Genomic DNA, 13239 nt, shown 5'->3' with positions numbered 1-13239 from the left:
TTGGGAAAATCTTGATAATAAAGGTAGAGATATATTGATTGAAAAGGGGCCGGTGAGAGAATTGAATCTTGAGTTCCCTGCAGATGCTCTTAATAGATATTTTTCATATGCTTACTACTCCAGAAAGTTAAGCAATGGTGAGGTGATTGATAGAAAATGGTTGGTTTACTCTAAACATATGGACAATTTTTTTTGTTTTTGCTGCAAATTGTTCAAATCAAGTCAGAGCAAAAGTTTGCTAGCACATGATGGATTGAGGGATTGGAAACATCTTAGTTTTAGACTCAAACAACATGAGAATAGTGTTGAGCATATAACAAACATGAATACTTGGAATGAACTTAGGCTAAGGTTGAGCAAAAATAAAACAATTGATGATGATTTGCAACGAGAAATTGCAAAGGAGAGAGAGCGTTGGAGACAAGTTTTAGTAAGAATTGTTTCTGCTGTCAAGTTTCTTGCTAAACATAATTTGGCTTTTCGAGGGAAAAATGAGAAATTATATCAAGATAGCAATGGCAGCCTTTTGGGCACAATTGAAATGATTGGTGAATTTGATCCCGTGATGCAAGACCATATTAGGAGGATTCAAAATAGTGAGATTCATCATCATTATCTTGGGCTAAAATTCAAAATGAGATGATTTCTCTTCTTGCAGATTGTGTGAAACAAACTATAATAAAGATCATCAAAGATGCCAAGTACTTTTCTGTTATTTTAGATTGTACTCCAGATGTGAGCCATGAAGAACAAATGACTCTAATTATTCGGTGTGTCAATATGTCAAGGAATGTTCCAAGGGTAGAGGAGTTCTTCCTAGAGTTCTTGAAGGTAGATGACACATCAGGATTAGGTCTTTTTAATGAATTAATGAATGTATTGGCCTCTCTTGATTTGAATATTGATGATGTGAGAGGACAAGGCTATGATAATGGTTCAAATATGAAGGGTTCTCACCAAGGTGTTCAGAAGCGCTTGCTTGAAATTAATCGAAAAGCACTATACATGCCGTGTGCATGTCATAGTCTGAATCTTACTCTTTGTGATATGGGAAAATCTTGCAGGTAAACTATTATTTCTATTATACATTGTTTTCATATAATATGTCATGTTTTGGGAAAAGTTTCAAACTTACTATTTGTTAAATCTTGCAGGCAAGCTATTTCTTTTTTTGGTCTCATCCAACGTATATACACATTGTTTGCAAAATCTACTAAAAGGTGGAAGATTTTAGTGGACAATGTTCCAGGATTGACAGTTAAGTCATGGTCTAATACACGCTGGGAAAGTCGAATAAAAAGTGTTCAAGCTATCAGATTCCAAACTCCTCAAATAAGATCAGCTTTAATAGCGCTAGAGAAGGCTTCAACTGATGATCCAATGGCAGTTAGTGAATGTCAATCTTTGGTGAGTGCACTAGAGAATTTTGAATTTTTAGTTGGTTTGGTTATTTGGCACGATATTTTATTCTCTATAAATAAGGTGAGCGAGAAGTTGCAGTCTAAAATTGTGAGTATAGATGATACTCTCAAACATATTGAAGGTGTCATATCATATTTTAAGAAGTATAGAGATGAAGGTTTCACTTCTAATATGGATACAGCAAAAAACATTGCATCTGAAATGGATATAGAGCCAAAATTTCGTACAAAACGTCAAGGAAAGAGAAAGAAACAATTTGATGAACAAGATGACCAAGATGAGGAAATACAACGATCTGCTGTGGACTCATTTAGAGTAGAATACTTCAATGTTATGATTGATGCTGCAATTGCTTCATTGACTAGTAGATTTGAGCAGATGAAAAAATTTGATAACATTTTTGGGTTCTTGTTCAACTCAAACAATTTGAAATCTTTGGATGAAGCTGATCTTTGACTGCACTGCAAGAATTTTGTGGAAATATTTTCTCAGGATAACTCATCCGATGTTGAGATCAATGATTTTTTTTCAGAATTAAAGGTGCTACAAGTGACTTTGCCAGATTCTTTGATGTCAGCGCTTGAGATTCTGGAGTTTGTTATAGCTGCAGATTGCTATCCAAATGTTTCAGTTGCCTATCGAATCCTCTTAACTGTACCTGTGACTGTAGCTTCGGCAGAAAGAAGTTTCTCAGAATTGAAGTTGTTGAAGAACTATTTGAGATCAACTATGTCACAAGAAAGGTTAAATGGATTGGCTATGTGCACCATCGAGAGGGATATCTTGGACACTATTGATCTCAATACCGTCCTTGATGATTTTGCATCAAGAAATGCCCGAAGAACTATCTTTTTATGAGAAGCAATGTATATTATGGAGTTCTATTCTTCCTTAAGGTAATCATATTAGTTTTAGTCTATATTATTCCTCGATAATTATCAAACATGTTAAATTAAAAATATATTATTGGGTTTGGTTTCGCTTTGTAAGAAAAAATAGCACTTATATGTATTATAAGATTTATATATAATTTAGAGGGCCCTCGCGACGAGTTCGCCAGAGGGCCCTCAAAAGCTTAGGACCGGCACTGGCATGCACGTGTGTTTTGGCTAATTAATTAGCTTGCATGTTAGCTAGTTGATTAGCAGCTTATTGTTTGGCCGGGGAGGTCAGCTGCGTGTCCATGTTGGACACGGGATGGTATTGGGCTATTGTGAAGCGGAATAGGAGAAGGAAAAGGCCCTGTTGGCCTGCATGCACACGGAGGCTTGTGCATGGTTCTACTGGTTGGTTTGACCAGCGCTCGGATTAGGTTCAGGGTTGGCCTCGAAATAAAAGGAAGAGGAGACTCGTTGGTTTGGTGTGACGGTCGAGGGTTTTTGACAGACGACGACGACAGCGGTTGTTGATATTTTTTTATGGATGCTTGTGCAAGCATCTTTTGAACACATCTTTGATGGAATAAAGATCAAGTTTAGTAAATTGATGTATTAGTAATCTCATTTTCCTCTCCGCTTATTGCTTTGCTTGTTCTTTCATGTTTACGGTTTTGGATTTACATTGATTTCTTACTCATCGTGATTAGACTTGTTTTGATCGATCCAAAACCATACTAGTGCATCAAGTTGTTGATATGCAAGGTTTAGTTGGTTAGCCCTAAATAGTTTTTGTTTAATCTCGAAATTAGGGCTTGGCTAATTCGCGACATTATCCGACACAATCTGCTTGTTTTATTTATATCTCGAGTTGTAGACCTCCGATTGATGCAATTCTTGTTGGGTTAGCTTCGTAATTTCACAAATTATTTTCTGGTAAAGTTTCACGTAAATAGGAGTTACTGTCTAAGAACGACACACGATTTAGTGGAGTGTCCAGAATCTATTTTCAGGGTGAAAAGTTTTCCGCTGCGATTTGTGCTATCATTCACCCCATCTTATAGCTAGATTAGAGGGCTTTGATCCTACGCAAATTGCGTTACTACTGGTCCACGAAGCAAACTAAGCACTCAGTGGCCCATTCTCTTAATGACAGCTGTATCCAAACAAAAAGGATTATGCAAGAAGTTACCTATGGCTGTTAAGACGTCATGCATAGAGTAAAAAGAGGGGATATATAGTGAGGTTATCAAACTCGTTCAAAGATGCGACAAAGTAAACTGATAGCAAGTGGAACTTTGTACTCAAGATAAAAGGGCTGCTAAATAACCTAAACGTGTCCCAAGTACAAAGACCAGCCCCCACATTTGTGCACAAAGGACACAAAAATATCTACAAGATGCGCATCTTCAGCCCTTGGTTGTAAAAAGCATGAGCGCTGTAGTCTTACAAACAATAGTAACAAGGACTTCAATTTGTATGACCATTTAACAGTTTTCTTTGTAAACTGTTTCAAAAGATACAAATCAGTCCCTTCATTCACGTGACGAGTGACCACTAACTAATCAAGCAAGCAAAATACAGCATCAGTTCGTGAGAAGAAAGGTTTCATTTCCCTTTGCTGGATGTTAATATCTTTTCTTCATTCCTAGCAAGCATAGTATAAACAGATAGGTGCAAGACAATCACGTTTCAGGACTCATCATGGACGAAACAATATAGGTAGTTCACTTCGTACAGCTGTAGTTCAACATCTTGACTAAATTAATCAGCCAGCGCTGGTAATGGACAGTTAAAAAAGTTGTCTCTAGTCAATTGGACAGGCAGGAAGAGATCTGGTGGGCCAAGTCTGATTAGTGGTAGAGAAGGAAATAACAAAATGGGCTGAATTATTATTGCCCAAGAGGCCAAGAGAACATGAAAGCCGATGTCTGTGACTAGCTACATACAGAATCGTTACATCCGTAAATCTTCAAAATCGATACTACTAGTATAGTAGGAGTCATTTGCAAACATTGCTGATTATTCAGTTCATCCACCCATCCTTGTAAGATGTAACTATCCGCTACGGCGTGCTCTAAGCCCTAAGGGGAACAATCGCATGCCACAGCCCACAGGGATTACAACAAACACCCTACCTACAATGTCTACGTGGGCAGAGCAGGCAGGCACACGAGCGGGCATACCTCGGTGGATGGTCGCGCCCGACGGCGAGGTGCCGAGGTACAACCCGTACGCCGGGCCACCGCGACAAAGCGTGTCCCGGGTGGCCGGCGACCGGCTAGTAGAGAGACGCCGCACGAGACGGTTTGAGTTGCGTCGTTCGCTACTTCGCTGGCTCGCTGCGACGACTGACAGAGCAGAGGCAGCCGTTGGTGAGTTTTTTTTCTCTCTCTCCTGCAAGGCGCATCTAGATACAGTACAATCGGACTGGAAAGGCACTCGTCGCGGGCCAGAACATTTCGACAACCAAAAAATTGGTCCTGGGGATGAATAGCAATATGGAGGCCCAGCCAGGTGACTTCGCAACCTTTAGGCCTAGCCCACATAAGAATGGATCGCGATCGATATAATTACGACAGAAGGCCCAGCCCACCGTGGAATTGGAACGGCCGTACGTGTTGAACCTTCTTCCTTCGCGCTTGTAGATTTTTTTGGGTCCCAAGGACGAAACAGTCCAAATTGAAATCTCAATGGGCCCCCTCGTCCAATTCTCGAGTCCAACCAAACACGCGGGAGGGTACCACGGAAGGCCCACTGAAGCTCCACTGTCGCCACCTCTCTGCCAAGCTAATCTGGTCGCTGGTAAAGTGATAATACACGGTAATCCTCTTCCGGTAGTTGTTTTGTTAGCTTCCAATGTTTGAAATTCGTACGATCCTTTCTCAACCGCACAGCAGCCGAAGATGGAGCAGGCATGCAGGCATGCGCAGCGGATTGACCGACAAGGCCTGGTTGCTAGTTGGTGGGTGTTTTTTTAATTGCAAACTTCAAACTACTTTTTCTCCCGTAAATTCATTATTAAATACGTTTGAACCATTATATTGTTGAGAATTAATGTAACATAATGAGATCCAATATGAATATATTTCACCTTTTTTAAAAAATGAACATTTTGGATGATCTATCTCAAACATTATAAGTACACAACATTATAAGTACAGTACTTCAACATTTTCATATCAAATGTTGAACTAGTTTATTTTAAATGTTGAACTTAGTATGAAAGAATGTTGAATTTAATATTTAAAATGTTGAGTATACTAGTTTTGTTATTTTGAATATACGAGGTCACAGGATCTTTGTAAAAGTAACAGCGCACGTTACCTACCCTCTGTAAGCGTGCACACCCTCCTGTGCTGGCCTCCTGTTGCTGCTGGCCGCACCCCGTAGTTGATGCCTCCTGCTACTAGGCCCGTGAGCAAGTAAATTGGAAAATTGTGTGGCTGCTAGGCCGTGGTGGGCTGTGCGATGGGCTTTAATGGGCTTCTAAGCCATAGCTCCTATGTGGCAAACGAGCCCCCGACAATACATTACCTCCCCACCACCGGCCGCCGTCGTCTCGCAGCGCCGTCTCTGCAACCCGCCCGCCATCCCAGCCTTTTCCAAGCCCGGAGGCCATGAGAACCCTAGTGCTCCCGTTCCGAATTAAGGTGCGAGTCCATGAGGCCCACCTGCAGGCTGCAGTGACCGGGGCTATTCGCTGTCGCACACTCGAGTACGAGTATTACCACATAGACGGGGCGCACTGGCGTTGCAAGCCAGGCAGGTGTTCGATGAAATCTGCGAAAGGCCCTGGATCTCGGACTGCCTACGCTACGCGCCTGCAGCGCCGCACACGGCTCGCAACGTGCTCGACGAGTTGTCCTGGGACAAGGAATTATGTGGTCAACGGCCGGGTCACCGGTCACCTTCTTGGTTGCCACGCGTTCCAGCTCCAAACGAAGCGATTTCGGCTTCGTCGTTCCCAGTCTCCGAGCCCTGCTTCTTCTTGAATCCAGACGTGGTAAGAACTGAATCCCCATACTTGAAGGTTCCAAATGGCCTCGCTACGCTACACTCGTATAGTCATATTCCCTCCCTTGACGCACGTGCAGGAACGTGACAAATTGGCCACGGATATTTCTCACTCCCCAATCCCCATTGAAGCTAACCGAACGAGAGCCGGCGATATTTCTTTTCTCGGTGTCCCGGGGAGGCAGAGACCACACCACCAAGATGATAGGGCGATCCTGGATCGCTGGATACCTAAGTGCCCCCAATCATCATCTCTTCGACGTCGACGCGCGGGGCCAGGCAGATCGTTCTTCCATCTTCTCTGCCCGCGACGTGGAGGCCGCCAGGCAGATGGAGTCCGAGTCCTCCCCTCGCCGCCGCATCCAGGTGGAAAACCGGTTGAATTATTGCAAGCCGGTTGCGCCACGCCGGCGTCCAAGGGTACGGTCAGGCTCGGCCACGTGCGTCGGTACCAAATCGGCTTACGTACACGACGAGTCGACGAAGTCCCAAGTTGCTTGTCAACTCTGCAACCTCATTCGTGTCGTGGCGGCTTCTCTGCTACTGTTGGAACACGGACTGGATTGCGACTGAATTGCAATTTGAGCTCTGAAGATTGAAGATTATCCGTGTGCAAATATCTACTTTATGGCCAAGCCAAGCGGCGCGACATGGAGCAAGAAGCCAAGAACTGATTCGAGAACATGATGGTCGGAACATGGTGACCAGGTAGAACACAACACCAGACATGGTAAAAACTACTCTTCTCATATATACAAAGAACAAGAGGAGACAGAACAGAGCATGCTACTGCTACGGAGTACCAAACATGGTGACGCTGCCATCACCCTTACCGCCATCTACTTAAGCTCCGATCCCATGAACGTACACGAGAACATGGACAGGCACGATGACTAGGTGGCTAGGTATCTATCTACAACAGGCTGCTAGCTGCTGGTAACTGCAGCTTCTCAGGAAACTCGAGCTACTCCTGCTACGCTCGATCAGTCGCCCACGGGGATGCCGTTCCCGGCGCGGCGGAGCGGCGAGAGCGAGCGGGAGGCCCGCCACGCCACGGGGTCGCAGACGAAGCCGCCGGCGGGCCTGGTCTCCAGCAGCCGCAGCTTGAGGAGGCGCTCCCTGATCTCCTCGTCCTCCCGCTTGATCCGCCGCACCTGGCTGTGCACCAGCAGCACCGCCGCCTCCTGCTCCTCCTCCCGGGCCTGGTGGGGCGCCTGGCCCTTGCCCGCCTCTGCTCCCCCTCCGGTGCCCGCTTGCTCCCTCGCCTCCATCGGAACGAACGGCGACCTCGCCATGAACACGGAGGTTTTGCTGAACTGGTCGCCGGCTACAAATGAATGATGACTCGATCGCTTGGTGACTCGGTGTCTCGGTATATATATATATAGCGGTTGAGCAGAGAGAAGAGGGAACTCAGGGAAGAGGAGCTGTGAGGCTTGGGTTTGGCTTCTGAATCACTCGATTTTTTGGCAGGAAAGTGACCCGGCCGCTGCGGGGAGGAAACGTGGGGTGGCTTCCTAGCAGTCGTGGAAACTGTTACGAAAGGGACGCCACGCCACGGCGAACCGTCTCCAGGCGGCCAGGCCTTTCAACGGACGAAATTAAATTGCGCTAGATTTTTCCCGGTCCTCTTTTCCCAAAATTCCATGGCTGCTGCTCCGCTCGGTCCGTCGTTCCCGTTGATTTTTGACGCGTCTTTGTAACGAGCACTGGGATTTTGCTTCGAAAATTGTTGAAGAGTTGAAACTGAAACTAGAACAATCTATGCGTTGATGATGCAAATCGTTCAAAACACATCCTTTTTGTGTTCTTCTTATATGAGTTTTGGAGGAGATTTACATACAAAATTAAAAGTTGAAATCGTGTAAAGTTAGTGGAGAGTTACGTTCTAGATATGATTAGCCCACGATCAAAGATTCAAGAAGGTGAAGAAGTACCAGCAGGAGATAAGGCTTCCGTTTCCCTGTCACGAGCAGTTCGTTCCGGTTGCTGCTCCACCTAATTTCCATGTTCACTGGGAAAGAGAGCTCCCAACGCGTGGCGTCTGAAACAACCAAGGTAACCGATCGGGGTAGGCAACAACCTGAACCGACGCCTCCCCCAAAACCTCTCCTCCGCGTACTGATCGAAACCGACTGCACCCAAAAAAGCTTCACATGGCTTTACTCCTAAACACTTTTCGTGTGCCTGTGAATGTAACAGACTAGCGCGTGTCGTGGACGGAGATGTCTAATTTCACCGCGTTTTTTCTGTCAGCTGACGATGCATGGTAGATACGGTTAGGCGCCAGACGGTTGAGCTAGGTACCTCATCTTCGTTTTCTACACTAGTTTTCACCATCGATATGATCCGACGTTTTTCCTACTCCATCCTCAGGGATAGAGCTCCGGGTACGTGTCGAGATGGCTCTGGTTCGGCTTCTACGCAACGTCAAGGTGAAATTAATTAACTTGGGATAAAATAAGACTTTGTGATCTTTGACTTGCTTGCCCGTGATGTTGAGATGAAACTACTTGTGGAATTGAAGCAAGCGTTAAGTAGGTGTGACTTGTTCCAGCGGTAACAATTTCTGTTCGAGCGAGGTCGATCGGCGTCCAACCGGCGGTGTGGTAAACAAAGTTGACGAGTTACCTGTCCACGTTGCTCGGACGCTGTCACACCCTCCCTCATGTCGAAGGTAGTGAACGGCGTCTCCACCACTCTAGATCGAGTCCAGAACACAGATCGAAGCCGAGCTTTCTTAGTGCAAAACAAACTAGGGATGCGTTCAAACGCAGGGAAAAAGAAAGAAGAAATGTAAGATTTTTTTTTTTGACAAGGAAAGAAGGGTGTGAGAACAACCCGGAGCTGCAAAAGGTTAGTAGAAAATTTGTTTGGATAAGGACGCTGGACGGTTCCATGTCACTAGTGCAAGTTGGGAGCTGCATTAAATTGAAGCTAACAACGGCGGTTATGCTAGTAATTGCTGCAAGAAACCACGGTGCTCTGTAGTATGACGCTCTTTTCAGAAGCTACTTTTTGTCAATGCAGCCGCGTCGTCTTCATTTTTTGGTTGACTTGTAGCTTTCACGGTCTCATGTCCACAAGGACGAAAGGGCCGCCGCTCTATGTGATGGGTTCCACGGTTTCTTCCACATGACTAGCGCCACTCGGTTTCCGTACTAATCAGGCAATTCCCGTTTCAGACAGAAACGTACTAGGTGCTTTTACATTTGCTTTTAAGCAGTTCCATCCCTCCGCTTGGGATGGTTTCTATGGTATATAATTTTTACCTTTCGTAGCACTATATTAAATAAGAGAGAATGAAGAGAAAAAGAAAACTATGTTGGGAATCACCCAAAAATCGAACAACCTCGAGCGCCGTTCGTAGGCGGAAACTTCCTAACCTCGCAAGTTCAGGGTTAGTAGATAAAACTTAGTTAACCTCGCAAGTTATGGACCAACGAATAAACTCGGTTAACCTCGCAACTTCCTCGTTACTTTAACTTCGAAGCTAACAGTTATTGTTGATGGCTAAGTTATAAATTGACTTACCCTTGAGTGTTCGAAGCTAGTCTTGAACATCGAGCTTTTGACTCTGTTTTTTACTCAGGATCGGAATTGAACTAGACGCCACGAGGTTGGACATCTATCTCGGGCTCGAGGTTGAAGGCATGAGGTTAAGGAGCTCTTTCAACACGAGGCTGAGGGTGTAAGGCTGAAGACTCACAGAGAAGAAGTCTCAAGGTTAAGGATACAAAGGCGTGAGAAGCGTGACTACATAAAGGCATGACAAGCATGACTACATGAAGGCATGAGAAGCGTGACTATGTAGGAGAATTCAATTTGTACACATTACCCCAATGACCTTTATGTACGGCATATCCTAGAAATGTAGTAGGTAAGGAAGGACATTTTTAGGATGTAAAATGGTCTAGGAGTCACTATAAAAGGAGAGCCCAACCCCGTTGTAAGGGGGACTTATGGTTTTCAAGATTACAAGTATTTTTCCCATTCCATCTGTTGTGCTCAAATCCCTTTGAGACCAACAATCAACACGAGAAGTCGAGAACCAATACACTATGACACTATCAAACTTGGCATTAGAAGGGGATAGCGTCTTCATGATAGATAGAGAATAAATATGATTGATGGAGAGGAGAGGTGATGAATTTATTAAGGATCAACGTCAAAAAATTATGGGTTATAAAATATAGTTTCTCAAGTGACGTCTTGCTAATATGGCAGCATATACACTACCCATAGATATTATGGGTTGGGATTGCACTTAGTTTAGTTTCGTGATCTGGACGGTAAAATATTTTCAAATATAAAAACGAATATTTTCAAATATAAACTGTAGTAAAATGCAAGAATATATGTAGAATACCAAGGGGGTGCTGAGTCTGACAAGTCACCAGGAATACAGCAAGCTGATAGAGGACATCATATACCATGTTAGAAAAATACTTCAAGAATTTTTCGTTATGGTGTACGAAGTACGTAACAAATCAGGGGGACTTAGTGGGGAAAAAATTGTGTATGGAATAAATTATGCAAACTCAGTTTGTAAAACCTAGAATAAAATTTTTAACAAGCTTGGAATGGATACTTTATACTCTTAGGACAAAATCCTACGATTACATCAGGCGTATCGGTCGTTTGAGCCCGAGGAAAGAAGTTAAGGCGTGAATGCCTGATTGGATTTGGGCCCCTTAACTTGGGTCGGCCCAATTTGTGGCATCGGACTGGGGTTGGTGGGGAAATCTGGAAGATAGAACCCAGCAGTAGTCCAATAACTAGCCCACAACGACCCGCCCTCATGTGGCCCAACTTGGGAATGGAGGGGGTGGGAGGTGTCGCCGCTGGTGGTCGAGGCGGCGGCTTAGGGTTAGGGTTTGGGTTACCGAGGTGGAAGTTCTAATGGCCTGCGACCATAGATGAGGAGAGGGTTGGGGGCACCGGAGGACCGGTGGTGGCGGCAGTTCGGCCGATGGCAGAGGCGAGGCGGCGCTATCGCGCACGGTCGGCGGGGTTGGACGGCCTGTGGGTCGATGACCGGCGGCGGGGGCGAGGATGCCCATGGGATTAGGACGGGCGGGCGAGCGGGCGGCGGTGGTCGGTGGGCAATCGGCGCGGCAGCCGCCGGCTAGGGTGGTGGTGGGAGGAAGAAGAGGGAGGCGTGTTGGCGAGCTAGTGGGCAGCAGTGGGCGGTCGGTGCGGGGGCGCGGCAGCTGCCGGTCGGGGCGACAGTGGGAGGAAGAAGGGGGAGGCCGGCGGTGGGAGAAAGAAGGGTGTTGGTGGGCTTATTGAGCTTGTAGTTATGCCTCCATCTATATATCTTCCGATAGGAGCCCCCATGCGTTTTTGGGCTCGCGACGTTTTCCTCTGGACTTCGGTGTCCAAAGCGAGTCATCGTGATCGTTGTTGACCGACCGCTGCGTTGCAGCACGACGCAGCCAAGGCAGCTTCGGCCTCTGTAGGTTCGTACACGCCGCCTTCTCGCTGTCACCGAGTGAGAGCGCTGAAGGAAGAAACAGGACCAGCCGCGCGGCCGATGCGGGAGACCGGTTCAAAGGGCGCCGCGGGGAACGAGTGGCCGGACGCGACGCGAGCCACAGGAGCCAGTTGGCCAGTCAGCCAGTCCGGCGGCGTAGCTGTGCACGTAAGGATAATAAGATCACGGAGCGACACGCGTACGGCTTCCTCGCCGCCCAGCTTTTGGCTCGCCGAACGCCGGCCGTTTGACTCCCACCACGCGACAGCGGCAATGTGGCGGCTGACGAGGTGTGGTCGGCGGTCGTCGTGCCTCTGGCTCTCCCGCGCCCCCCGCGCGCACGTCCGCACACGTTCGGCCCTAGAACACCGAGAAATCTAGAGTACTGGAAGAGTAGCCGCAGTGTCACGCACGCAGTTGGAAATTTAACACTAGGAGCCAACGAGGAAGATGCGGACTGAATGACTGATCAGCAGTTCGGTACTACTATTACTACTCCACTAGCTAAAATCCTCGTCGATCTCTTCATACCGCGACGCCCGACGCGGTGCTTAACTTGCGTCCCAGCTCGTCAGCCGCCGGTGCCGGCGGCGATGCGGCGGGCGTCCGGCGCCGGCGCCGCCCGCGGGGTCTCCCTCGTCCTCCTCCTCGACACGCTGTACTGGTGCTCGCTCGCCCCCCGCGCCAAGCCGGACCTCGCGGCGGACCGCGAGGCGCTGCTCGCGTTCCGGGACGCGGTGGTGCCGCGGCTCCCGTGGGACGCGTCAGCGGCGTCGCCGTGCGGCTGGATCGGGGTCGGGTGCGATGAGGCCGGATCGCGCGTCGTCATGCTAAGGCTTCCCGGGGTCAAGCTCGTGGGCACGGTGCCGCCGGGGACGATCGGGAACCTGACGGCGCTGTGGACACTGTCGCTCCGCCACAACGCACTGTCCGGCGGGATCCCCGCCGACATCGGTAACTGCGCGGAGCTCAGGTACTTGTACCTCGAGGGTAACCGGTTCGATGGAGAGATACCGGAGGGCTTGTTCGAGCTAAGGTTGCTGCAGCGGCTCGACCTCTCCAACAACCAAATATCCGGTGGTGTCTCACCGGAGTTCAACAACCTCAGGAGGCTCGTTGCTCTGTATTTGCAGAACAACAGACTGAACGGCACATTGCCGGCGGACCTTGACCTCCCGAAACTTCTGGCGCTCAACCTATCGAACAACGGCCTGGTAGCGATAACCTAGTCGTCGCCCTGCATGTAGTTTGTTTGATCAACGGCTCCTGTATGTGGCCAGAGGCGTGCTTGTCCACGGCATGGCCCGAGTCTAGTGCATTTACCTGTCGGGCACGTCACCGGCGACGCCAGGAAGAAAGCCGCGTCACACACCACGGGCGGCGTGGCGTCTGGCGTGATGTTGAGGCAAATATGCATGTTTATTATTTCCCAAATATGTGCATCAAGAA

At 47.5% G+C, this 13239-nt stretch overlaps 2 protein-coding genes across 2 annotated transcripts; one reads left to right on the top strand and one right to left on the bottom strand.

The window, feature by feature from the left end:
• Positions 1-7038: 7038 nt before the first annotated feature.
• On the bottom strand, positions 7039-7682 carry LOC101758854. Its single transcript, XM_004956706.3, has one exon. It carries the CDS (start codon positions 7607-7609, stop codon positions 7298-7300), a length of 312 nt encoding a protein of 103 aa, XP_004956763.1. The 5' UTR covers positions 7610-7682; the 3' UTR covers positions 7039-7297.
• Positions 7683-11850: 4168 nt separating this feature from the next.
• Positions 11851-13019, top strand: LOC101762394 (probable inactive receptor kinase RLK902). Its single transcript, XM_004959386.1, has 2 exons — positions 11851-11958; positions 12480-13019. Exons 1-2 carry the CDS (start codon positions 11851-11853, stop codon positions 13017-13019), a joined length of 648 nt encoding a protein of 215 aa, XP_004959443.1.
• The last annotated feature ends 220 nt before the right edge of the window (positions 13020-13239 follow it).

This window comes from Setaria italica, chromosome II (genome assembly GCF_000263155.2).
Source record: "Setaria italica strain Yugu1 chromosome II, Setaria_italica_v2.0, whole genome shotgun sequence".
Taxonomy (NCBI): domain Eukaryota; kingdom Viridiplantae; phylum Streptophyta; class Magnoliopsida; order Poales; family Poaceae; genus Setaria; species Setaria italica.
This window is presented reverse-complemented; position numbering and strand designations above follow the sequence as displayed.